General features: G+C 33.5%; 1 protein-coding gene across 1 annotated transcript in view; it reads right to left on the bottom strand.

Annotated features, from left to right (window-relative positions):
• LOC111415304 (leucine rich repeat protein connectin) overlaps nucleotides 1–27,236 on the bottom strand; it is a 237,763-nt gene that overhangs the window by 143,147 nt on the left and 67,380 nt on the right. Inside the window, exon 3 of the mRNA XM_071199903.1 lies at nucleotides 19,320–19,566. Coding sequence (XP_071056004.1) covers nucleotides 19,320–19,566 — 247 coding nt within the window. The remainder of the gene's footprint in view (nucleotides 1–19,319; nucleotides 19,567–27,236) is intronic.

The raw sequence follows: 27,236 nt of genomic DNA, 5'->3' as shown, positions 1-27,236 counted from the left end.
TCAATAGAAACAAAACCGAACTCGTGATCCTCTATTTGTTTGGTATTATAAATATGCATTAAGAACATCAGATTAAGAAACATTAAGAAAATTAAGAACATCATTCTCACAAAGAATAGCCGTCTTCTATCGTTTGATATTAAGAACTTATATTCGAATATCCCAATTCATGAGTCCATATCTATAATAAAAAATCACCTAGATAACCATCACCAACATCTTAATATTAATCATAATGAAATAACAACCTTCTGAGAATAGTTTGTAATCAAAACTTCTTTATATTTAACAATCGATATTATCAAATGTCTGATGGTCTTCCCATGGGATCTCAAATTTCGGGCATCATCCCGGAAATGTTCGTTAATGACTTCGAGAAGCAGTTATTCTCAGAGAAATATAAACTTATCGTTTATGAGGGTAACGCTGCTAAACTTAGGGCATTGTACAACATCTTCACAACATCAACAACTTAGAATTCACTATGGAAAAGGAACTAAATAAGAGCATTAACTTCCTCGACTTAAGTATCTCCAGAGATCATAACGACCATCTGTCTTTTAATATATATAGAAAACCAACATCTACAGATTCGATAATTCCGAAGAATTCTTTCAATCCAACGTCACACAAAGAAGCTGCCTTCAGATTCTACTTTAATCGGCTTAACACCATACCACTCAATGATTCAGACTACATTTCGGAACTTAAAACAATTCTTGTTATCGGAATAAATAATGGTTATAGTTTCTGGAACATGCAAACTCATCGTTAATTAACAGAATGGTGTATCCCCGACACAACAATAGAGACAAGATTCTCATTCTCTTCCATTTGCGCCCTCCATACAGCATAAAATCACTAAACATCTCAAAAAGTTTAACATATCTCCTATAAGAAATTATGTCATATGCTAACTAATAACAAGCACTGTTTTGACAAGTCCGAGTTAAGTGGAGTATACAGGATCAAATGCGAAGATTGTGATCGGTTTTATATAGGACAGACAGGAAGGAACATTCAAACCAGGTCTAAGGAACATATTAAATGTAATAACTCCGCAATATACCAACACCTAAAAGAAAATAATCATAAAACCAGTCTCAATTTTACTGTACGAGTGTGGAGAATTGCAAGACGAGGGCGTAGACCGAGTCGTGTAATCACACAAGTACTGTAATTATGCTCTACCCCACGTGTGATATACAGCATTTTATCTACGACTGCTAAAAATTACTAAAAAATCAATTTCTTTAAAAAAGTCTATTTGACATTGAAATGATTGTTGACAATTTTGAAATGTCAGTTTCAACAACATGTTTACTCATCTGGAATAAGTGTTTCGAAATGTAAAAACATAACAATTAATGTTTATAATAAATAGTATTGTTTCTCTTCTTTAGTATTGTTGCTCGTTTCAATAAATTAAGTCTGTTCTGATTAGGCTAAAAATGCGTTACGTAATGAAACCAGTGCGGTAATGAACTTCATTACGTAACTCAAATCACCTCAAATGAGTGCGGTAATGATGACTTATCCAAGCAGTCGTAGATAATAGTTATTTATATTACAAGTGGGCTAGAAACATAATTACAGTACGAGCGTGGAGAATTGCACGACGAGGTCGTAGACCGAGTCGTGTAATCACATGAGTACTGTAATTATGCTCTAGCCCACGTGTGATATACAGCATTTTATTTACGACTGCTAAAAATTACTAAAAAATCAATTTCTTTAAAAAAGTCTATTTGACATTTATAAAAATATTTTGAAATGATTGTTAACAATTTTGTATTGTCAGTTTCGACAACATGTTTACTCATCTGGAATAAGTGTTTCGAAATGTAAAAACATAACAATTAATGTTTATAATAAATAGTATTGTTTCTCTGTAAGTGGATAGCACTTTTTCTTTTGTATTGTTGCTCGTTTCAATAAATTAAGTCTGTTCTGATTAGGCTAAAAATGCGTTACGTAATGAAACCAGTGCGGTAATGAACTTCATTACGTAACTCAAATGAGTGCGGTAATGATGACTTATCCAAGCAGTCGTAGATAAAATACATTTAATATATTTTTTTTTTCGTGCGCAAGTCTATTTTTCACAACGGTAGGTTTTTTATTCTTTGTTAAAAACCTGTATAGCACGCGTCCCATTCTTATTGTTCCTTATTTTTAAGACCAGTCGTTCTTTAATTGTTGTACTTTCGCGTTTATACTTTTAGATCAACTGACATTCTTTGAACATTTTGTTAGTATTGTTTTTTCGTCCAAGTTACATAAACTCTGTTCATTAAGTTAAGTTTTATGTTTTTCAATTTCACTTGTAGTGGTTCGACCCTTTTGTTTTTTCTGAAAGATTTTTACATGTTCTTAGAGTGACCTTTCTAATTTACTTCAATGAAATGATTTTATGTGTACCACATTGACGGTAACTATTCCGTTTTTTGCATCAATTTTTTTACTAACTTTTTAATTTTAGTTGTACCTGAAGAAGGCTACTTATAGCCGAAACATGTTGTACTGAAAAAGATAAATAAAGAAATCGTATCGTTTAGTTTAGAAACTTCTTTCATTTAAAATAACACATTTAGATGGTACGGTTCAGGAACTAATGTATATTAAATTTTACGAACACGACAGAATTTTATGACATTATCTGTAGCATGTCGTGGTCGGGGGATAGGAGTCGCCTTGTGGGCATGTAATGTCCCTTATCGCCGAGTGGTGTAGAGGTAATGACGCGAGGGATTTTAATTTTATTAAATTGCGCGGGCGTTTTGCATGCGCGTGAATATAAACGATGGCGTTACTTGAAATTGAGCAAAACTACACTGTGCATGTAGCAACGGAGGTTTATATTCAACGCTCAGTTTACTCCATATAACTGAAATCCTGAAAAAGTAGCATTCTTCGTAAAAAATAATCTCGATATAGATTTCTTTTTCAACGATCTGAGGGAGGAAGACAAATTTTCAAAGACCTTACCTATCGTAGTAACAATATTTCAACTGTGAAGTGTGAGTAAGTCAGTACGGCGAACTAGAAACATAAATTGCCTCTCTTACGCGGAGACCGTTAAACTTTGGACGGCCGCCAAAATTTAAGTGAGTTCGTATATTATTCAGTAGTCGAGCGGATGTGTTTGATACATTTCCCGAGACGGACAAAATGTATGATTAATCTCTCTTCTTCGCTTCGAATTCGCGGCTTCAAGTCATTAAGAGATCTTAAGTAAACTATATCGGTCTTCCGAGACCTACATTTACAACCTCATCAATCTTTTCATTTCAAGTTTGTTCGCATTTCTCTTATAATAATAATAAAAATACTTTATTGTATTACTAAGCTGCTGGTGGTTACAATCCGATCCCTGCATTTAGAAACTCCTGCACAGAATAAAATGTTTTCTGACACAACATTTTTTTAAGCTACCTTTAAAAATCCTTCTATTAGACTTTCCTATTAATTAATTCGGCAGCCTGTTAACCCAGATGATAAGCCCATACAAATTTGGTGGTTGTTTATGAGTAGATGTTCTGAGAGGTTAGTGTTTAAGCTATACATAAACAAATTTGGTAAAGAAAATTAAAAATTGATTTTGAAAAATACAAAATTGAACCCGTACTGTATATAGTAAAGTGGGCATTTAAGCAGTAACAAATCTAATTGTTAGTTTCTGTATGATATGTAAGGAAACACTTCACGTGTACTCTTTTCACACTTCAAACATCTAGTGGTGGTCTTCTGATGACAATGGACGCATCTAGTCTGCTTATCTTGAGATATGACGTAGTGGTCCCTGTGATCAAAACGAATATCTATACCTTCATTACGTTGACGTATGTCCTCTTGAAGTCGTTTGTTTTTTATTCTGCAATAGCAGTGTGGTGGCAATTCTTCTTCTAAATTTTAGCTGATCTAGTGCTCCACCACTTCTCCTATGTAGTTGCCAGGTGTTGTAGACTGACATGTCAATACAATGCGCTATAAAAGGAAAATACCACTTTTTTCCTCTGACAGATATACGATAAAGGCTCAAATTTTGATCACATCTGTCGACACCTCCCATATTCGCGTTGTATAAATTGACTAAATGTGGCTGAGTTACTTAATTTTCTTTTCTTTTCGAGAAAATCTGCTGAATTTGAACATAGAGTGACAATACTATAGTCATGCCACTTTACAACAATTATATTTTGGCCATCAACTTTTTTTATAATCGTAGCATCCCCTTGGCTCTTTCTTCATTTTTTTGGAATCCATCAGAGGACTAGCTGGTATACGGTTTTCACGAATGGTGCCTGTGCCTCACAAATTTTTAATGGATAGAAGCTCCAATAGCGGCAAGGTGGAAAAGAAGTTGTAAAAAAAGTGTATTGGTTCATTAGGCCATTTTTTCTTCAAAACGTCGGCATATTCTAAAACAACAGCAGGCCCCGCACCGTACACACTATATTTGGTGCTGATATTTGTTGACACGCCTTGGTACGGCTCGAACCAGTTGACATAACCCAGTCGTGTTGCCCCTACCCACAGTTTATATCCATATCGGATGGGTTTGCCGTGTATACACTATTTACAACCATGACGACCAAAGTATGGTACCATGGCTTCATCAACGCAATGCATCTCCTCGCATATACTATTTTCTAAAAATTTTTTATTCAGATGTTGGAATAAAGGCCTCACCTTTGCGAATTTGTCTCTTGCTTCTATTTTAGTAATGTCTGCAAGATGAAAATGGGACATAATATATTCAAAATTATTTCGACTTACTAGGGAACTACGTAGGATTTTTTAAAAATATTCATTTTTGACGAAATGGTGACGATTTCGAAAAACGTACATAAAAATGGTTGTAAAACAGAGAATCTGATACATATCGAAAAACGGCTACGTATTTACCTAGAATAAGATAATACAAACTTTAAAAAAAAAAAATCTTGAAAATCCGTTGAAAAATGTGGAAGTTATTGTGTGCACAGATTTGAAAAATGTAGTTTCCAGAAAAACGGGTTTAAAATTTTCGAATGTAAAAAATTGTATATTTTTTCTAGATACATCTAATCAGCGATTCTTGCACCCTACAGCTGTCCTTCCTGAAGCTTATTTTCATCTTCTGCAGCTTTTCTGTCTGACAGTAGGCTTCTACGAGCTTCTTTAGTCTCAATTTTAGTGCTTGCATTATTTCCATAAGGCTTATAAGACCGTCATTAAAATTGCAAGCAGCTATATTAGACGCAATGTCAAACACTTTCTTGCCACTATGAATAGTTTTTGGTGCGATAGACCATAACGCGACGTTGCCGTTGTAACTTTCATTGCTGTTTTGCGTATATCCCCCTAAACATCTTGTCAAAAGATCTTCCCTTGATAGTTCTTCGTACACAGGTTTCAATGCGTTGAAAACATCATTGCCGATTGCTGGCTTGTGAGTGTACTCATCGATTTCTGACAAAGCGTACGCTTTTTGCCAGGAACACCAACTGGACAATTGTCACGCTTTGGAGTTTCATCTGTTGAAATTTTATGATACAAAATAACCCAAATCTCTTTTTTCATGTCCTTCACGGAATCGCAATTTCTGCGAATCCATAATATAAGGAAAGTTCATCAATTAATTTTCCTGTTAATTTTCCTTTGCCTCCTAATCCGCGGGTGTTTCTTTTTAGATTTCGTAACCGTGTGCCCATTCGTTTCTGAACGTGATCGACGCATTGTTTTGTGGTTACTATTACACTATCATAAGGCTGAGCGTCCATAATACCTTTGAAGGTTTTGCTGTCTCCGTCTCCTACGTAAAAACAGTACTTCAAATTATGTTTTTCTTGGGATCGTTGAAACATCTCTACGAAGGTGTCCACTTCCATTTTTCCTTCAATAGCTTAAAAAAATGATATTTTATGTTTTTTATGTATTTTAGGTTTATATACAATGGATAAAAAATGAAACAAAAAGTGGTTACAGAAATCTTAGAATTTCCGGTGAGGTGTGTTACAAAAATCAATTTTTTAGGCAGAAAAACATTCCGAAAATGTTTTCTGTCAATGGATTCTCATTCTAGACAGTGTAAAGAACACTTTTAAGCAAAAATCATAATATCATGTTCATGAATATCGGCATGTACCGCAAAATGTTCCCTGTTATCAAAAGCATACAGAGCACATTCGAGAATAAAAAGTGGTAGAGTTAAAATCTTTAATCTATTAAAAACATCTCGGCAGTCTTCTGTGTACCCAAGACCCCCTACTACTTTCACCACTCTCCATTGCAGTGCAAAGATATATGCACTACTTGGACTGCTACCTCACGTGAGTATTGAATATGACAACAAGGAATGAATCAATGCATAATACGTGCTATATATCGCCTCTTGAGTTACCTCCGTTTTTAGCTTCCTTAGTATCATGCTCAGCAAAATTTAAATTAGGTAGACCTAAACAAATACCTAGAAATTTTGTTGAACGCGGATTGGGATAGTCGCTCTTTTTTAATGTGAATACAGTTTTAACTGTTTTGCTGTTATTTAAACAAAGTTTATTAACAGCACAGCAATACTCTGCTCTAGCTAACGCATGTTCAGCCCTATCCAAAACCTCGCCATAATTATGCGCTTTTAAAACAAGGGTTGCATCATCGGAATACAATAAACAATGTACGTCTTCACCCAAATAGGTAGGGAAGTCATTGAAAAATAAAAGAAATAACAATGGCTCCAATATGGAGCATTGAGGAATTCCCATTTTTATACAGCTTTCGCAAGATTTAATTAGTTCAACACTTTGTCCATCAAAATTGTAAAAATTAACTAACTTATCAAGTAGTATTTAATGTGAAATGGTATCAAAAGTTCGTGTCAAATCCAAAAAAAATGCAGCTAAAAATCAATATACATTCCTTTCGAAACTATCTGGGCATAGGCATATCTTATGCCTATGCCCAGATACCCCTCCTAAAACCAAATTGATTTACATGTAGTAAATTTTATGCTCGACAAAATTCATGATTTTATCATAGATAGCACGTTCATAGACCTTGGAAAAAATTGGAAGAGTACTAATTGGGCGATAATTAGCATAATCATGATGATCCCCTTTTTTGTGAACTGGCACCATGGACACAAACTTCAGCGCATTAGGAAAAATACTAGAATCAATAGATGCGTTCACCAGTCTGACAAGCGGGAGGACATACAAACTAATATTATTTTTAATGAAGTTTTTTAGAAATGCCATACACGTCACGTGCTTTGCTAGATTTCAAAGATGTTAAGATTTTACGTATTTCATTTGGTGTTACAGAGGATAGAGAGAAATTCAGGAGTAAAGCAACATTGATATTCTCAGCAACATCTACAAAATAAGCATTTAGAGCAGCATCAGCATTTTATTTCTCATTATCGGCTTTTTTTGGAATTTACTATCTTCCACATTGCCTGAGTATTGACTTTATTATTTGAGTTGCAACTATAATCAATAGTAGCTGTAATTTTAGCCGTTCTTATGGCATTTCTATACTCATGTCTAATTCTATTACGCAGATTCAGCAAATGATTCGTTTTAAATTGATTGTAAAGTGCGCAAAATCATACCACAACCTCAATCGCCTTAAATTTTCACTAAACCGAACAACGTGGTGTCATCACATCTGCCCCTTACTTATTTTTCAGGAAAGGCAGAATTAATAGCAACTAACAATTCTAAGATAAGCATTTAGCTGTGGATTTTTCAATACATCTCGACATTTCCCAGACATAATGTTAAAGTTGTTTCACCATACTACTTGATATGTTTTGACAACAATCAATATTAATCACATTTTCAATGATCCATCGCGTACTAAATTAAGATTCAGTGTTAAATTAGAAATATATGAAGACAGTTTTTTCTTACCATGTTCGTTATAATGCAAAGCCCTGACTAGTTTTCGAACTAACTCGAACTAACTTTGGTTTCTTAGTAGATCGTTTGGTTTAAAAATATTTATTACTTCAAACTTCTCGCTCAATCCAGTACGCAAAAAATGAGAAGAGTCTCGTCCAAGGCTGTCCGCTAAGACCAAAACTTGTCTTCGCTGTTAGGATTGCTTGGACCCTCTAGCTCGCTCATCAGCTTGATATCCTTCTTGTCCTGGATTCTGCGCTGAATTAACAACTGTTGTGGAAGATCTCCAAGATCTTTTTCTTACGATTCTTTTTCTTTTTTTGACTATGAGATGTCACTTTCCAAAATGCTATCTTCAAGGAATCCTAACTTAGATTGAAGTAGGTTCTCAACTTGTTGAACAGGATTTACTATGTTTTCCAAGCCCAAATCAGGACCCACTTTTAATGGCGAGCTACAGCGTTCTCAGATACTTTTACCTCAAGGAGCGACAGTCTATGTTTTAATTGGAGAATCTCCTCGTTCTTTTCTTCACACGTGCAGGTTAGGGTAGAGCAGCAGAATATTTTACCATCATTATCAAGAAAAGCACCAAGAATTCTTAATGCTTGGGTGATAACTTTCACCGCATTTTACACTTAATTTAACTTTTTTTACATATGCTAGCTTTATATCTGTATTATTTTCTTTTTCCTTTTTGATCCAAACAAATTCATACATAGTAAGAACGAATGAATATTGATTCAATGTCGTCACGAATGACTGCGGAACTGACAAAAACAACATCCATTTGCTATGAGAATCCACAAAGATAACGAATTACAGATGAGCCAACAGTCCTTAAGGTCTATGCATAGCCTGTCCTTCATTAGCATTCGCTAATGGACCAACAAGTTCTTGCCGGTGTGGTTATAATAGGAGCGAATTGTAATGTTGGGTGTCGAATAATAATAATACTTAATTTTCATTCTTAATATTCTACGATGTATTCAAGTATGAATTTATTAGATTGAATAGTGGACGTTGGAGACGCTTCAGTGGTTAAATTGGTGGAGGCGCCGGAGTTGTCGACGTCGACCACCGAAAATTGGTTTGTGGGAATCGGCCGACTCTAACGTAATCTACATACGATTGCAAACGTCATTACCTACAACACGTTCCCAATGCAAACCCGGTAATGAGCCCCTTCAAACGGTTGCTTAACGATGCGCCCCGACGAACTCTATACGGACGGCTTATTGTCTTATTCTAGGAAACCCCCAGAAGACGTCGCTAATTAGTGGAAAATAGATTACGATGCGACACCCGTTTGCATATCCGCGATTCCCGGAATAAGATGGTACGTTGTTATTCCTTATGATCTCGTTGTCGTCGTCTATCTGCATGTGTTCCTTTATCCTTCCGAGTATATTGACGCATAAATCCTTACCTGGCGAACAAGCGAGTGTTAAAGATAATTAACACCAAGTCGGCGTTTGTCGCTTATTACCGCGTTGTTCTCCTCACTCCGGGTTAGTTTTAATATTTAACGAACTAATTAGCATTAAATTTTGATCGTCAGCATGGAAGCCGGCAACATGAAACGTGCATCGAGTGCAAAAGCTCACTACATCTACATATAAGTACCTCTATCCCTTCAAATGACACTCGCATAAATCCATGAAGATATTAACCTCATTTTCTTCCAATTTAAAATAATAATCCGTTGAGAAAAAGTTAGAAATACATTTTAACTTCAAACTTCAACTTCTCTTGCCACGTAATGTCTTTATAACGCCCTGGGAAAAATATAATTTTTAAGGCCCGAAGCTACACAAAGAAAGCGAAGCAATTACAGCGAACATTAGACAAGAGAACTTGAAAAAATGCCCCGTTCAAGTGGAACATTTTTTTATAACGAGAAAAATATATAACGAAGTCGACTGAGACGATTTTAGAAGCACACGAGGCGAACGTTGCTATGCTCGATCGACCTCGAACACAGATATGGATCTTTAGAACTGCCCTCTCGAAATCCCCATGGTGATTGCCAGCTTAATTCGTTGCTAAACGTAGATAGAACTTTCGAACAGCATCAAACAGTTACTTGATTACTAGCATCTTGACTAGCTATGAGTACTAACTTTACGGGGGAATATAAGAGGATGATTAAGATTTCAGAACTAAAATTTCATACATTTTAACATAAAATAAACAAATTTAGCTATAATTTGGGATATAAATCGTTTTTGTACCTGCCAGAAAATGTAAAAAGAATCCATGAAATAACAAACATATTAGGAATGCGTGTCAAAATCGAAGAGTACAGAAAGCCAAAACAAATACCTCAGTGCAAAAGGTGTCAAGGTTGGAGCCCTAAACTAAACAAAACATGTTGTTAAGAAGAGGCAACAAAATCCCATTAATTATTATTCAAAATGTATGTGTAATATAATTAATAATAACATTATTATAGTATTGTATGGTATTTCTTATGAAGGGGTAAATCCCTAATCCCAGGCAGGTCATAAGGGTAATGATGGTGAAAAGGTTAAGAAACACTAGTTTAAGGTAATAGCCGGTACCAGTGTTGCCAACCTTAACGATTTATCGGTAGATCTACCGATATACCACTTAATTTACCCATTTTCAAAATTTTAACAAAGTATTATGAAACACATCGTACTTAAAATCAATGCAATTGCGACAAAAATTGTACCTTATGGGAATACCCTACTTATATTGCATAAAAGGTAATGATATGGCAATGTCGCTCGAGCAATGTTGCCAGATCGTTGGTATATATACAGTACGCGTCATAAGTAAACCCCCTGCTTAATTTGAAAACGGTTCAAAATATAATATTGTGAAAATAGATATTGACGCCTCTAAGAGCAAACGTGCAAGAGAGCAATATTGTTAATAATAAAATTTGCTACAACTTTTATTGTATAATTTTTTTTGCAACACCTTGCGATTCCCAAGTATTAGCTTTAATAACTTGAAAAAGCAACAAATTCATCCAATTTTCATATTTTCGTACTTTTCTCGATATTGACGCATTTAAAAGCTAAAGTGCAAGAGAGCAATATTGTTAACAATAAAATTTGCTACAACTTTCGTGCTAAAAGTTTTTTTGTAACATGCTGCGATTCCTAAGAGTTACCTTTAATAACTTGAAAAAGCAATAAATGCATCAAATTTTCATATTTTCGTATCTATCTCGATATTGACGCATCTAAGAGCAAAAGTGCGAGAGAACAATGTTGTTAACAATAAAATTTGCAACAACTTTTGTTATAAAAGTTTTCTTATAGCAAGTTCCGATTCTCAAGTGTTACCTTTAATAACTTGAAAAAGCAATAAATTCATCAAATTTTCATATTTTCGTATCTATCTCGATATTGACGCATCTAAGACTAAAAATGCAAGAGAGCAATATTGTTAACAATAAAATTTGCAACAATTTTTGTTATAAAATATTTCCCATAGAATGCTCCGATTCCCAAGTGTTACCTTTAATAACTTGAAAGAGCAATAAATTCATCAAATTTTCATATTTTCGTATCTAGCTCGATATTGACGTATCTAAGAGTATAAGTGCTAGAAAGCAATATTGTTAACAATAAAATTTGCAACAATTTTTGTTATAAAAGATTTCCTATAGCATGCTCCGATTCCCAAGTGTTACCTTTAATAACTTGAAAAAGCAATAAATTCATCAAATTTTCATATTTTCGTATCTATCTCGATATTGACGCATCTAAGAATAAAAATGCAAGAGAACAATATTGTTAACAATAAAATTTGCAACAATTTTTGTTATAAAAGTTTTGTTATAGCAAGCTCCGATTCTCAAGTGTTACCTTTAATAACTTGAAAAAGCAATAAATTCATCAAATTTTCATATTTTCGTATCTATCTCGATATTCACGCATCTAAGAATAAAAATGCAAGAGAACAATATTGTTAGCAATAAAATTTGCAACAATTTTTGTTATAAAAGTTTTGTTATAGCAAGCTCCGATTCTCAAGTGTTACCTTTAATAACTTGAAAAAGCAATAAATTCATCAAATTTTCATATTTTCGTATCTATCTCGATATTGACGCATCTAAGAGTAAAAGTGCAAGAGAGCTATATTGTTAACAATAAAATTTGCAACAATTTTTGTTATAAAAGATTTCCTATAGCATGCTCCGATTCCCAAGTGTTACCTTTAATAACTTGAAAGAGCAATAAATTCATCAAATTTTCATATTTTCGTATCTATCTCGATATTGACGTATCTAAGAGTAAAAGTGCTAGAAAGCAATATTGTTAACAATAAAATTTGCAACAATTTTTGTTATAAAAGATTTCCTATAGCATGCTCCGATTCCCAAGTGTTACCTTTAATAACTTGAAAGAGCAATAAATTCATACAATTTTCATATTTTCGTATCTATCTCGATATTGACGCATCTAAGAGTATAAGTGCTACAAAGCAATATTGTTAACAATAAAATTTGTAACAATTTTTGTTATAAAAGTTTTCTTATAGCAAGCTCCGATTCTCAAGTGTTACCTTTAATAACTTGAAAGAGCAATAAATTCATCAAATTTTCATATTTTCGTATCTATCTCAATATTGACGCATCTAAGAGTAAAAGTGCAAGAGAGCAATATTATTAACAATAAAATTTGTAGCAATTTTTGTTATAAAAGATTTCCTATAGCATGCTCCGATTCCCAAGTGTTACCTTTAATAACTTGAAAGAGCAATAAATTCATCAAATTTTCATATTTTCGTATCTATCTCGATATTCACGCATCTAAGACTAAAAATGCAAGAGAGCAATATTGTTAACAATAAAATTTGCAACAATTTTTGTTATAAAAGATTTCCTATAGCATGCTCCGATTCCCAAGTGTTACCTTTAATAACTTGAAAGAGCAATAAATTCATCAAATTTCCATATTTTCGTATCTATCTCGATATTGACGCATCTAAGAGTAAAAATGCAAGAGAGCAATATTGTTAACAATAAAATTTGCAACAATTTTTGTTATAAAATATTTCCCATAGAATGCTCCGATTCCCAAGTGTTACCTTTAATAACTTGAAAAAGCAATAAATTCATCAAATTTTCATATTTTCGTATCTAGCTCGATATTGACGTATCTAAGAGTATAAGTGCTAGAAAGCAATATTGTTAACAATAAAATTTGCAACAATTTTTGTTATAAAAGATTTCCTATAGCATGCTCCGATTCCCAAGTGTTACCTTTAATAACTTGAAAGAGCAATAAATTCATCAAATTTTCATATTTTCGTATCTATCTCGATATTCACGCATCTAAGACTAAAAATGCAAGAGAGCAATATTGTTAACAATAAAATTTGCAACAATTTTTGTTATAAAAGATTTCCTATAGCATGCTCCGATTCCCAAGTGTTACCTTTAATAACTTGAAAGAGCAATAAATTCATCAAATTTTCATATTTTCGTATCTATCTCGATATTGACGCATCTAAGAGTAAAAATGCAAGAGAGCAATATTGTTAACAATAAAATTTGTAACAATGTTTGTTATAAAAGTTTTTTTATAGCATGCTTCGATTCTCAAGTGTTACCTTCAATAACTTGAAAAAGCAATAAATTCATCAAATTTTCATATTTTAGTATCTATCTCGATATTGACGCATCTAAGAGTAAAAGTGCAAGAGAGCAATATTGTTAACAATAAAATTTGCAACAATTTTTGTTATAAAAATTTTCTTATAGCAAGTTCCGATTCTGAAGTGTTACCTTTAATAACTTGAAAAAGCAATAAATTCATCAAATTTTCATATTGTCGTATCTATCTCGATATTGACGCATCTAAGAGTAAAAGTGCAAGAGAGCAATATTGTTAGCAATAAAATTTGCAACAATTTTTGTTATAAAAGATTTCCTATAGCGTGCTCCGATTCCCAAATGTTACCTTTAATAACTTGAAAGAGCAACAAAATTGAGGTTCGTGTCGATTTTACATGGATCATATAAAATAGAAAATATCAACGGCTAATAATACATAAGTAAATTCATCAGTAAATTTATAATTATTATCATTCATAACATTCTCTTACGTTCAATACGATAAGTTTTTAAATCCTACTATTACATATTATTACAGTATTTACTAACTGTGTGTTATACGTAGTTGAAATGATATTAAATTGATACGATAAAACCACCCTCTATTATAATTCTTGAAGCATAAAACTTTCTTAAGTTTGATTACGTTGATTAATGGGTTTTATCTCCAATTAGCTCAGTAGGTCGAGAAGGATGATCGCAGAAATTTTTGCCCCATCGATCGTTCCGAGCCAATCTCTAGTTATAGGGAACGCCTTTTTGTCTTTCTCTTTGCTCCAGATTCTAGGTAGTACTATAATATATTAAATTGGTGGATGGTCGCCAAACAGTTGACAGTTCTTTCAACTTCCTAAGTATTTCACGTCGAAACGTCTATGAAGTTTACATAAATAAACTACATTTTGTAATTGGGCAACACAAATTCGTACAAATCAAAAGAATTTGGAAATAAATCAAAACCCAAACTGTCGTTGAAATTTCCATGAATAGGATGCGTTTCGATTGAATACATTGAAACGTTCTCGCTCAAATAACGAAGTTTGTAACATGACGTTCACATCGCAAAGCGTCGTTCCAATATTACAACTCTGTACAATAGAGAAGTTTTGGAACACGGCCGTACCACTACCTGGAAATAATTAAGCCGAAATTGGCGGTTCTAGTATTGCACTAACGAATTCGTTCCAACAGACAGACGGAGCGAATTTTGTCCCCTTTTGTGTTACTCATTTGCAGTGTTAGTCAAAAATACTCATGAAGTACAAAATTAAAATTGTTCCGACGAACAATATCAAATCTCTATCAATAAATACCAAAGGAGATAATAAAATTGTATTTACTGAATGTTATTGACGCCGTTTCTCTATTGAAACATCTTCGGGGAAGAGTTATTATCTCGGATATTGATATAAGGGGTTAAAGACAAAAAGGAGAGATGGGGGGTCGTAATAAATATCCGTTTCTGCCGGATCATTAGCATACAAAGTGGTAATACCCCATCTGACTGATATTCGAAATCTTCAAAAGCAATCCCCTGCCATCGTTTGCGCGGCCGATACCGTGAAGTGGGAAATGCAAATGCAGTCGCCCATAAACCCTCTGATAAATCAGCGGAGAGACCGAGTCTGGAACGGAAAGTAATCTAAATGTGTGCCTGGATCCGCCCCCTGGCAACAAACCAATAAAGTTAAACGGGCCGCTGCCATTATATAAAGATTTCCGAAGTTTATTACCGAAGACGCGACGACGCGTCCCTTTGGGTTAAGGGCGGAATGAAAATTTTCACCGGTTCGCCACGGTTATTACGTTAGGACTTTGATATGGTAATACGGTAGCGAGGGGAATCGTATGGCTACGTCTTCCGGTGGAAGGCTAAAACGGTTTTATTGGGGTATAATGGCTCATTCCGAAATTGCTTCCCATTTACATATCCAACGACACCAAATATTTGTTTTCTTTCCCCCTTTCCGTATAATACACCAACAAAACTTTTTAATTAGGCATTTATAAGCTAATCCTTTAAAATATACCGGTTCGTATCAAAAAGTTAATTTAAAATGAAATGTCTTATAACGAGATGACGTTTTGATCATAAAATATCAGAACCTGAAATTTCGCTGAACTTTCACGTTCAGCAAGTCCCACATGCCATAAAGACAGTCCCTCCAAGTCGAGAGAAGTCCGTCCGGCTGTCTGGTTGCGGTCTTAGACCGCAATTTAATCGATTTCTTTGAAGGCTGAAATGTAGGACCTGAGACCGGAGGGAGTTTCAACTCTACATTCGAATTTATGAAAATTAAAGAATACGAAAACATCTCAGATAAAACCGATCTTACATTTGATGTAAAAATTACTCTCGAGACCATCCTCTTAATAGCTAGTTCTAACCGCCCAAGAAACTTAACCCAAAAGAAAAAAAACCTCAATAAAACATGCAGTAAAAACCGACTTTCTTTCTCTTTTGTACAAGAAAATAAATTAGGTACATTTACGGCCGCCTCCGTTACGAACGTAAAGGGGGAACCCCACCGAATCTCTGCGCGATGGGCGATAAAAAAAAGAGTTTTCCCGGTCACATAATAAAACGCGAACTTCCGAAGAACGAAAGTTAAGAAACAAGCATCCAAAGAGTCCTGTACTTACTTTCTACCGCCTTCTGTCGCTCGAATTCAACCGAAACCGCGGATGAGAACTTCATGAAACGTCAGGAGTTTTATTACTTCTACTTACGAGTCTCGATTACTATAGTAATCGGAACACGTTGCGGTCGTTCGAAGCTAAATTAAAACGAAACGAAACCCGCATCCTTTTAAGGGGGGAAATTCATTTAGCACCGTCAAAAAACTCAAAAATATATTTATATTTTTATTATATATAGTATTTTCTCGGTGCGCGTTCTTCGTGAATATCATACATATAAACTATGCGACTCACGCGTGATTCACGTGATCAAAAAAATCGATTATTTTTATAGCAATATCTTGTTTAAGCTCTTGATTTTATGAAATTTTAATTTCAAATGATTTAAATTGTAGAAGTTATAAACCTTTAACAAGTACGTTATAGATAACAATCTACAAGTCTTCCCGGTTTTTATAACTCCGTCTCTTTACTTCTGTGGGAATAAAACGGACAAAAACAGGATTATTCACTAAGGGCCGCATTAAGGAACACACCTTCATTGCAAAATGTAGAGAAATAATAGGTTTAAAATAATTTTAGTTTCAACGAATTTAAATTCGATCCTGTTCTTGTCTGGCCGACTTTTATTTATGATGGTCGATGTTGTTTTAAATTGTCGTGTAGTTTCCGATATTTCTCATGGTTTTTACGACCCTGAGAAATAGTACTGGCAATAATTATCGCTGGGAAAAATCTATTATTGCTTTTATTTCCACTAAATCGGATATTATGCTGATAGTATAAATTCAAAACACCAAATTTGAGTTTCTTTAGTCTTGAATGTGAGATATAATTCTTAATATTCAAAATGTCTTCCTATCCGAAATGTAGTAATGCGTCTAGGTCGCGAAAACGTCATTTTCATGGGAATCAGCACACTAAAAAAGAAGAAGAAGAAGTTGCAGGACAGAGTTCAAGTGCAAAAAAACTGTCCACTGGAAGCACTGAACATATTGCACCGAATAGTCAACATTCGTATCGTTTAATAGAGTTTTTTACCGTGTTCAGTGCTTTGGCTAATGTTGTTATTTGTTGCAAATACAATTTGAGCTAGATGGAATGAGAGGTCTTGGGTTCAAGCTCGTTTTGCTTTGTCGTTATGGCCGAAGAGACATAAATTCGGGACCGTTAATTCAAACTGGTTATGAAATAAATCGTAGAATTGTTTTTGTTATGCGTCTGCTGGGCATTGGGAGGCAAGGAATAAATTTATTTTGCAATTGTATGGATATATGCGACGGTTTGAGTAATAGTGCATACAATAATATTGTTAAACATCAGCATTCAGCCACAAAATCGGTGTTCGAATATTTCAGCGGAAAAGCTGTTGAAGAAGAAAAGAAAGTAAACGAAAGGCAAGAAAGGTCAATCTTGAATTTAAAAGTATCTGGTGATGGTTCTTGGAAAAAGCGCGGATTCAAATCATTATACGGCGTAACATCGATTATTGGGTACTATTCTGGTAAAGTTATCGATGTAGCTGTAAAAAGCAGTTATTGTCAAGCCTGTACATTTTATAAAAATAAAGAAAATACAGAAGAATATATTGACTGGTATGAAGAACATAAAGAAAATTGCATGAAAACTCACGAAGGGTCTGCCGGTAAAATGGAAGTCGATGCAATTGTAGAGATGTTTTTGAGATCCGAAGAAAAGTTTGGTGTAAAATACGGCAACTATATAGGGGACGGAGATTGCAAAACGTTCAAAGCAATTTTAGAACAAAACCCATATGGCGACGATTTTCCAGTAATTAAAAATGAATGTATTGGACATGTTGAAAAGAGGATGAGCTCCCGACTACGAAACATAAAAAAAACATACAAACTTGGCAGAAAAGGAAAATTGACAGATACGCTAATCAGAAAACTTACGACATACTACGGTCTTGCTATCAGTAGAAATATCAACAGTGCAGAGGATATGAAAAAAGCGATAATGGCTACTTATTACCACATGTGCTCTACAGATGAACATCCAAATCACCAATATTGTCCGTCAGGATCCGAGAGCTGGTGCAAGTGGCAAAAAGCTAAATCAAATGGATCGGATTCCTTTATGAAGCATCCAGATGTTCAGAAACACATATATTCAATTTATGAAGATTTATCCAGAGAAAATTTATTAATAAGATGTTTGGGGGGCCACACTCAAAATGCCAATGAAAGTTTCAACTCTACTATTTGGCGATTGGCTCTAAAGTACCTGAATTCTGGCTTAAAAATAGTGTAAATTAGTACATATATTGCGGCTAGTTTATTTAATGAAGGACACAGTAGCATATTGGAAATAATGAGTAAATTAAATCTAATTATTGGGAGGCAAGCCAAAATATACGCTGAACAAATGGACGAACATCGAATTACTCGGCAGGAACGACGTAACGAATCTGTGTTTAAAGAAGCTCGAAAAGCACAAAAAGACAAGTTGGCGATCGAAAGTGAATTTTATGAAGAAGCTGAAGGTCTGTTATATAGTCCGGGTATTGCAGACTAGCGAACAAGTTATTTGTGATTGAAAAAAATTTGTTTTTACAACTTGAAACTTTAACGCGCTTTTTCTCAAATCAATGTATTTACACCTTATAAGCACGATAACTAATAAACTACTTGACCGATTTTCATTAAATTTGTTACACATATAAATAGTAATATCACCTTCTATTTGAACCTCTAAGTATACATAAATTATTTTAAAAAATTACTTTTTTATTAATTTATATATCAATATTTTCTTAAAAAATTATAACATTATTTTAAAACACCTGTATTTTTTAAATGCTTAGTTTTTTTAAACTTTTTTTTTGGTTCACATAGAAGATATGAATGTTGGGAACAATTGAAATGCATTCGCAAGTAATTCTAACCACTGTAGCGAATGCTAGAATGTTTGAAACGCAACCGCTTACACCGTAACGTTCCCCTATCTGATCACTATTTGCCGTTCGCCTATAAAAGTTTTAGAATATGTGAATATATATTTTTATATTACAAAGCATCACTAAATAGTAGTGGGTATCAAAAAGGTTTGAAACTAATTTCAACTTCGCGAAAAAATAACTTGAAAATGCGCTTATTTTAGCTCGTCTAAATGTACTTCCCCCCTTAATTAATTAAAAAATTAACTTTATCAATAATAAAAAAATAACTTACTTTCTAAATAGAGATTGCTGGTTAAATTGTAAAGATTATGAACAAACGGATGTACATTCTCTGAAGTCAGCGATTCCAAGTTGTTCCCACGCAGATCAAGTTGCGACAATGCCAGAAGGCCCTCAAGCAAACTCGGCGACAGCGTGTTCAGGTGATTGTCTGCGAGATTCAAGTACTTCAGCATGGTTAATCCGGCAAAGGCCCTGTCCGAAATGTACGCTATTTGGTTGGACTCCAGTAGCAAGTCCTGAAAACGAAAAAAACCAGGTTACAGTAAAAGCGATGAAAGTTAAGGGGGAGCCCCAAACACGTGTGAGCATGAGAAACTACTACCGGATTTGCAGGTGGATGTCGTTCGCAGAAATCGTAAAAGAAGTTGAAAAGTTTTGAAGAGGGGAAAGAAGTATCACAAGTAGAGGTGATCGTTTATTTAAATATTCTATTTTACTTCTTTTTCATGTAAGACGTTCGCGGAATTTTGAATCAGATCGTTAAACTACAATCAAATCAAATCGAATTACAATAATGATTAATTTATTCTTTTTTAACAAAGTAACCGGCAATTTAGTCTTTGCACTTCGTCGAATCAGTACCTTTTCATTTCGGATCCCTTCGCTTTACAGAGAGAGGACACAAAAAAATTATCGCAGTCGCGGAAATTACAACGAAGGGAAGCGGAATGAAAACAGATAAAAAGACAAATGAATCACGCTATGGAGTACCGGAAGTAGATGGCACTAATTTAATCCCGGTAATTGCCACGAGTCTAGACCAATTAACCAGTTCGGATGTAGCTTCGGACAAAACATTTCATTGTTTTATAACGTCGTCTTTTTGCTTTCCTGCGGCCCTTTTGTCATGCACCCGTGACTTTTTCGTACTTATTCTGACAGTTCGTGTGAAAAAGTCTCGCATGTCGCACTTTACAAAAAAAATTTTATTAAAAAAAAAAACATAACAAGAAAGGTGAATAATAAAAGCGAACTCTTGTTTATTAAATTGGTACAAGAGCAAAATTGGATCGTAGATCACGATAAAATCGCACAAAAAATTTGGAATCTCAGGGATCTGATTAATTACGAAATATTATACCATTACCAGGCTTTAATAGCATTTTTTTCGAATAAAAGCGACCGTTCGTTTAAAACCGCGCTATTATACACGAAACCATTTACCTCTAAATTGTAATTTAACACGCAGCTAAAATGGACTTACAAATGGATGCGATATGATAGTATAATATTCACCCTCGTTAGTGTTTTGTGCCCACTAAGATTTTAATTTTGAAGTATAAATTATATTTAAAATAAATTTTTTTGGGAAAATTCTGTTTAGATTATGTATAAAATTGGAAAAACCAAATTTAGAGGGTTTGTTTAAAATTCCCTAATAATTTTAATGGTGAACACCTTTTTTTGATGTCTCGATTCGTTACTGAGAAATCAATGGTTAAAGTTATCCCAAAAAATTTTGAAATTATTTTGACACTTTCTGTAGTGTTGAGATTAAACAATGCTGTTTCGGTTATGTATAGAATTGGAAAAATCAAATTTGGAGGGTTTGTTTAAAATTTTTTAATAATTTTAATGGTGTAAACCTTTTTTTGATATCTCGATTCGTTACTGAGAAATCAATGGTCAAAGTTAACCTAAAAAATTTTGAAATTTATTTTGACACTTTTTGTAGTGTTGAGATTAAACAATTCTTTTTAGGTTATATATAAAATTGGAAAAATCAAATTTGGGGGGTTTGTTTAAAATTCCCTAATAATTTTAATGGTAAAATCCATTTTTTGATATCTCGATTAGTTACTGAGAAATCAAAGCTCAAAGATAACCTAAAAAATTTAGAAATTTAATTTGACACTTTTTTTAATGTTGTGATTAAACAATTCTGTATAGGTTATATATAAAATTGGAAAAATCAAATTTAATAATAAAATTCCCTAATAATTCTAATGGTGAAAACCGTTTCTTGATATCTCCATTAATTATTGAAAATTCAATGATTAAAGTTATCCAAAAAAGTTTACAAATTCAAGTTGACATTTTATAATTTTTTTTGTAAAGAATCTTTTCAACTTGGAAAGTTTGAACTTGGTATAACCTAACCTCAAAGGATCTTTTATAACCTCAAATAATTTATTTTTGCGTTTGAATTTCAAAAACTTTCATAATGTTTAATCTTAAGTTAATTAATTTTAGTATCTTTGGTGAATACGATTGTCGCTGCTGTAAAGCAAGATTAACTCTGTTTAAAAGTTTTGACGGTAGAGGATTCATCTCTCGAGATTCAATTATGGAAATTGATACACCACACAGAGATCTTGTCCCCCATTTCGAGGTTCGGACCGATTCCCCTTACTACAAACTGAATGGTGGTCGTTTGTTTTGCCGTTATTTGCAGAGCAATTCCCCCTTATACGCAAGAGAAACTTCGGGGGAATCCGAATTCCTCTTTCATAACATTATTCAGAGCAGTTGGGGTCCTTATTTATTAATTAACCGACCGGGCGGGCGGGAATGTTGTCAGGTGGCGGCGTTTTGTTTGCTGAATTCGAAAAATATTGACGGATACCGTGCTGCGATCCCTTTATTGTTGAAAGTATTGGTTACCTAAATAAGGTAATAATTATGTCGGAAATTGGATATGGTAGGTATCAAAGGAAGTGTTGGGATTTGTGAAACCAGACGTAAGAATTACTCGTTTTGTCCTAGAATAGGGTATAATCGACGACCTCATTCTGTCGACAACGCACCGAACCCGATCGATATTGTCGTGGATAGCAATTTTAAAATATGCAGATAGCTTTGCGTGCTTAATTGTATACGGTTTTGTTATCTGGGTTACTTCAGTTAAGGTTTTAATAATTACTTGGTAATTTGTATTAAATTAAAAAAGAATAATTAATAAATTTTTATTGGGTTTGAGGAACACGAAATTAATGGAATACAAATTATAACTCCATGTTTTGCACTTGACCCCAATTACCGAACAATTATCACAATACATGAGACGTAACTTTCGTAATTACGTTGCTGTCAGGTCCCATTGTAATATTTCAACGTTGAAAAACAACCCCCCTTTCCCCCGCATCTTTGCCACCAACTCTCATACGCCCGTGTCGCTTGGAGCGATTATGGCGCGTTTTAGTCGCCTTCAGCTCGACAATTAAGCTTTCGCCGCCGGTAGGGTGTCGGCAAAAAGCCAACGCAGCCGCAATCCGCCACTTAAAACGTATTGTTCCCGCAGACTACGTTAATATCTCCTCATAACTTAAGGCGTACGCCCTGTGTATCGGGCTTTCAATTTTACTTCCTCCCTCTACCCCTCGTAAATACGGACCATAAACAACTCGGTGCGCCATGTGTTTCAGTTCATCCTCAGCGCTAGGATATTGGGATTTTTCCCTCGTTGTTTTACATTGTTGCTTATAAAATGTTTGCTATTTTACATTTTATACCGGCGCATTCGCCAAAATTAAATCAATTTTTAACCGTTTCATTAGAGTCATAAATAATAACCGTAACTAGGAGTTTTCGTGCTTTAACATTATTTCATTATAATTAGAAAAGTAATCAATTTTCGATTAAAACTCTATATCGTTGTATAAATTTATAATTTTCTTTTTAATGATATTTTAATACACATCCGGTTGTATTTGTATTGTGATTAGGGGAATACTAGATGGTTTAAACCATTCTGGTTTCGGTTCGCCATTAATATTTCGTAGCGTTTAGAAGCGTAGAGGGGTTTTCAATTTCCCCACAGCGACGGTTCTGTAGTTCGAGACGGAACCCATAAACTAAGGCTGTTCTGGCCGCCTTACGTGTTTACGGCTTTGTGCCCTTCCGTCTGCGTTTCCCGCAGCAGACTTGGCTGCTTTGCTCGGTGGTTACGTAGAACAACATCCAATATAATCTCCATTATACGGTTCGCCGGATCCGGCTATAGCCTCATCGTTCGCCGATTATTATAACACACGGGAGCCGCAAAGGTGCACCAACGATACGTTACATAGAAGATCCTAAACTTTAATAATAAAGCAATCCATAAATAAACCAAATAATAAACGTTTATATATCAATTACAGTAAAACTTAGATGTAACGGACTAATACGGAGAAGGGAGTGTGCGTTATGTCCGCCTGAAGATGCACGGATAACCCCGAAACTTTCTAGTTCTAGGGTTAGTTCCAATTTTAGTTCAATGAAAAATATACAGCAATTATAAAAACATACAGGGTGATTCTCCTATACGCATAAATTTGGGGATTTATTCCTCACGACAAATAATGAGTAATAGGTGAAAAATATTGCAGCAAAAGTTTATTAATTTCCTAGATATCCATGAGATTTACTTTCAAATCAAGAATACATATAAGATTTTAAAATGCCTAAACCAGGGTGTTGGCGGATTGTCTCGGCAGCAGTTTGTACCTGATTTCGCAATACATGCTTAGTATTAATTTCCTCAGTATTCACTTTTTCAGCTGCAATGTTAAATGCTTGTGTTAATCACTGCATGCCATCGTCGAACGTTTTGGTTAGATCAACGTAAGAGAGGAAGGCTGTCTGACGTTTTTTTGAGGGAGTTCTATCTGATTCTTTGATACATTTTCCTCAACATTGTGTGATCCGTACATGTCATTCTTCATCTCGTCGGGCGATTGAGATGGCCAGTTCTATGAATTATCTCGAGCTGTCCATCTTCCAAGAAGTACCTTATCTAGATATCGCCGGATATATATAAAAGAAAAAATCATTATACAATCTATTACCCATTATTTGTCTCGAGGAATAAATCCCCAAGTTTATGCGTATAGGTTGAGAATCACCCTGTATAACAATAAAACTAACACTAGATCTACGTCTATGTCTGAGGACGCACGGCTAAACCCGAAACTTTCTTGTTGTGGATATAGTATTAGTTTTATTTCTGATTCAATTAATTAAACCTTAGAAACATTTTATCTTTTTTAAACCCGACATTAATTAACTTAAGGTTAAACATTATGAAAATTTTTGAAATTGAAACGCAAAGGAATTAAAACGATAACCTGTTTGAGGTTATAAAACATTTTTGAGGTTAGGTTATATTAACCTCAACCAAGTTTAAAGTTTCCAAGTTGAAAAGATTCTTTACAAAAAAAATTATAAAATGTCAAATTGAATTTATAAACTTTTTTGGTTAACTTTAATCATTGATTTCTCAACAATTAATGGAGATATCAAGAAACGGTTTTCACCATTAGAATTATTAGGAAATTTTAAACAAACCCTTCAAATTTGATTTTTCCAATTTTATACACAACCTAAACAAAATTGTTTAATCTCAACATTAAAAAATGTGTTAAAATAAATTTCAAAATTTTTAGGTTAACTTTGACCATTGATTTCTCAGTAATTAATCGAGATATCAAAAAAAGGTTTTCACCATTAAAATTATTAAGAAATTTTAAACATACCCTCCAAATTTGATTTTTCCAATTTTATACATAACCGAAACAGAATTGTTTAATCTCAACACTACAAAAGTGTCAAAATAAATTTCAATATTTTTTAGGTTAACTTTGACTACTAATTTCTCAGTAACGAATCAAGATATTAAAAAGAGGTTTACACCATTAAAATTATTAAGAAATTCTAAACATACCCTCCAAATTTGATTTTTCCAATTTTTATATAACCCAAACAGAATTGTTTAATCTCGACACTACAAAGTGTCAAAATAAATTTCAAAATTTTTTAGGTTAACTTTGACCATTGATTTCTCAGCAACGAATCGAGATATCAAAAAAAGGTGTTCACCATTAAAATTATTACGGAATTTTAAGCAAATCCTCCAAATTTGATTTTTCCAATTTTATACACAACCTAAACAGAATTTTTAATCTTAACATTAAAATATGTGTTGAAATAAATTTCAAAATTTTTAGGTTAACTTTGACCATTGATTTCTCAGTAATTAATCGAGATATCAAAAAAAGGTTTTCACCATTAAAATTATTAAGAAATTTTAAATAAACCCTCCAAATTGTATTTTTCTAATTTTATACATAACCTAAACAGAATTGTTTAATCTCAACACTACAAAAAGTGTCAACATAAATTTCAAAATTTTTTAGATTAACTTTGACCATTGATTTCTCAGTAACGAATCGAGATATCAAAAAAAGGTTTACACCATTAAAATTATTAAGAAATTTTAAATAAACCCTCCAAATTGTATTTTTCTAATTTTATCCATAACCGAAACAGAATTGTTTAATCTCAACACTACAAAAGTGTCAAATTAAATTTCTAAATTTTTTAGGTTATCTTTGAGCTTTGATTTCTCAGTAACTAATCGAGACATCAAAAAATGGTTTTCACCATTAAAATTATTAGGAAATTTTAAACAAAGCCTCCAAATTTGATTTTTCCAAATTTATACATAATCTAAACAGAATTGTTTAATCTCAATACTAAAAAAAGTGTGAAAATAAATTTTAAATTTTTTTAGGTCAACTTTGAGCTTTGATTTCTCAGTAACTAATCGAGACATCAAAAAATGGTTTTCACCATTAAAATTATTAGGAAATTTTAAACAAACCCTGCAAATTTGATTTTTCCAATTTTATACATAACCTAAACAGAATTGTTTAATCACAACACTAAAAAATGTGTCAAATTAAATTTCTAAATTTTTTAAGTTATCTTTGCGCTTTGATTTCTCAGTAACTAATCGAGACATAAAAAAATGGATTTTACCATTAAAATTATTAGAGAATTTTAAACAAAGCCTCCAAATTTGATTTTTTCAATTTTATACATAACCTAAACAGAATTGTTTAATCTCAGCACTAAAAAATGTGTCAAATAAAATTTCTACATTTTTTAGGTTATCTTTGCGCTTTGATTTCTCAGTAACTAATCGAGATATCAAAAAATGGATTTTACCATTAAAATTATTAGGGAATTTTAAACAAACCCTCCAAATTTGATTTTTCCAATTTTACACACAACCTGAACAGAATTGTTTAATCTAAACACTAAAAAAAGTGTAAAAATAAATTCAAAAATTTTTTAGGTCAACTTTGAGCTTTGATTTCTCAGTAACTAATCGAGACATCAAAAAATGGTTTTCACCATTAAAATTATTAGAGAATTTTAAACAAACCTTGCAAATTTGATTTTTCCAATTTTATACATAACTTAAACAGAATTGTTTAATCACAACACTACACATCATAAATAAAACTAGAACAAAAACTAGAAAGTTTCTTTAGACGTTAATAATAAGTAAAATAGTTAGGTACTCGAAAAAAATAACTTAGACTTTGAGATATATTAGTTACCAACCAAATGAGATTTTTAATATTCTTCATACTTCAGCAATTTTTTGAAAAGGCACAATTTGTTAAAAAAAAGAAAGCGATAGAGTTTTCTTTTCGGATCACCGATAGGGCCCATTAATCACATTTTAAGTGAGCAGCCCCTGAAAAGTCTCAGCGCGAACTTGACTGAAATTAGAATTAAATTTCCATCAAAGACGGGCATTAATCGCGAGTTAGAGATCATTAATTTGATTTGCGAAAACTACGGGGCGCCTCGTCCAATAGGTCCTGAGGGCGTATTATTCCGCAAATAGATTTCCATTCAGCTGGTGCATTTAATTAATTGAGACATCCCAGCTACGGCGGCCGCCAACCCTTAACGAACTCTTGATGCATCGGCGAAACTTCATCGAAAATGTTTCGAACCCGAACACTTGGGACCACCCCAATTGTTACCCGAACTCACTTTTCTCTTTCTACGAAAGCAGTTCATTTATTTCGATGGTGCGAGACGAATTTCAGAACGACTTCTTTTTGTTCCATCTTGGCTTTTCTATAGAAATAAAGAATGATTGAATAATAATTGACCAAATGCAGTG

This window comes from Onthophagus taurus, chromosome 11, assembly GCF_036711975.1.
Source record: "Onthophagus taurus isolate NC chromosome 11, IU_Otau_3.0, whole genome shotgun sequence".
Taxonomy (NCBI): domain Eukaryota; kingdom Metazoa; phylum Arthropoda; class Insecta; order Coleoptera; family Scarabaeidae; genus Onthophagus; species Onthophagus taurus.
This window is presented reverse-complemented; position numbering and strand designations above follow the sequence as displayed.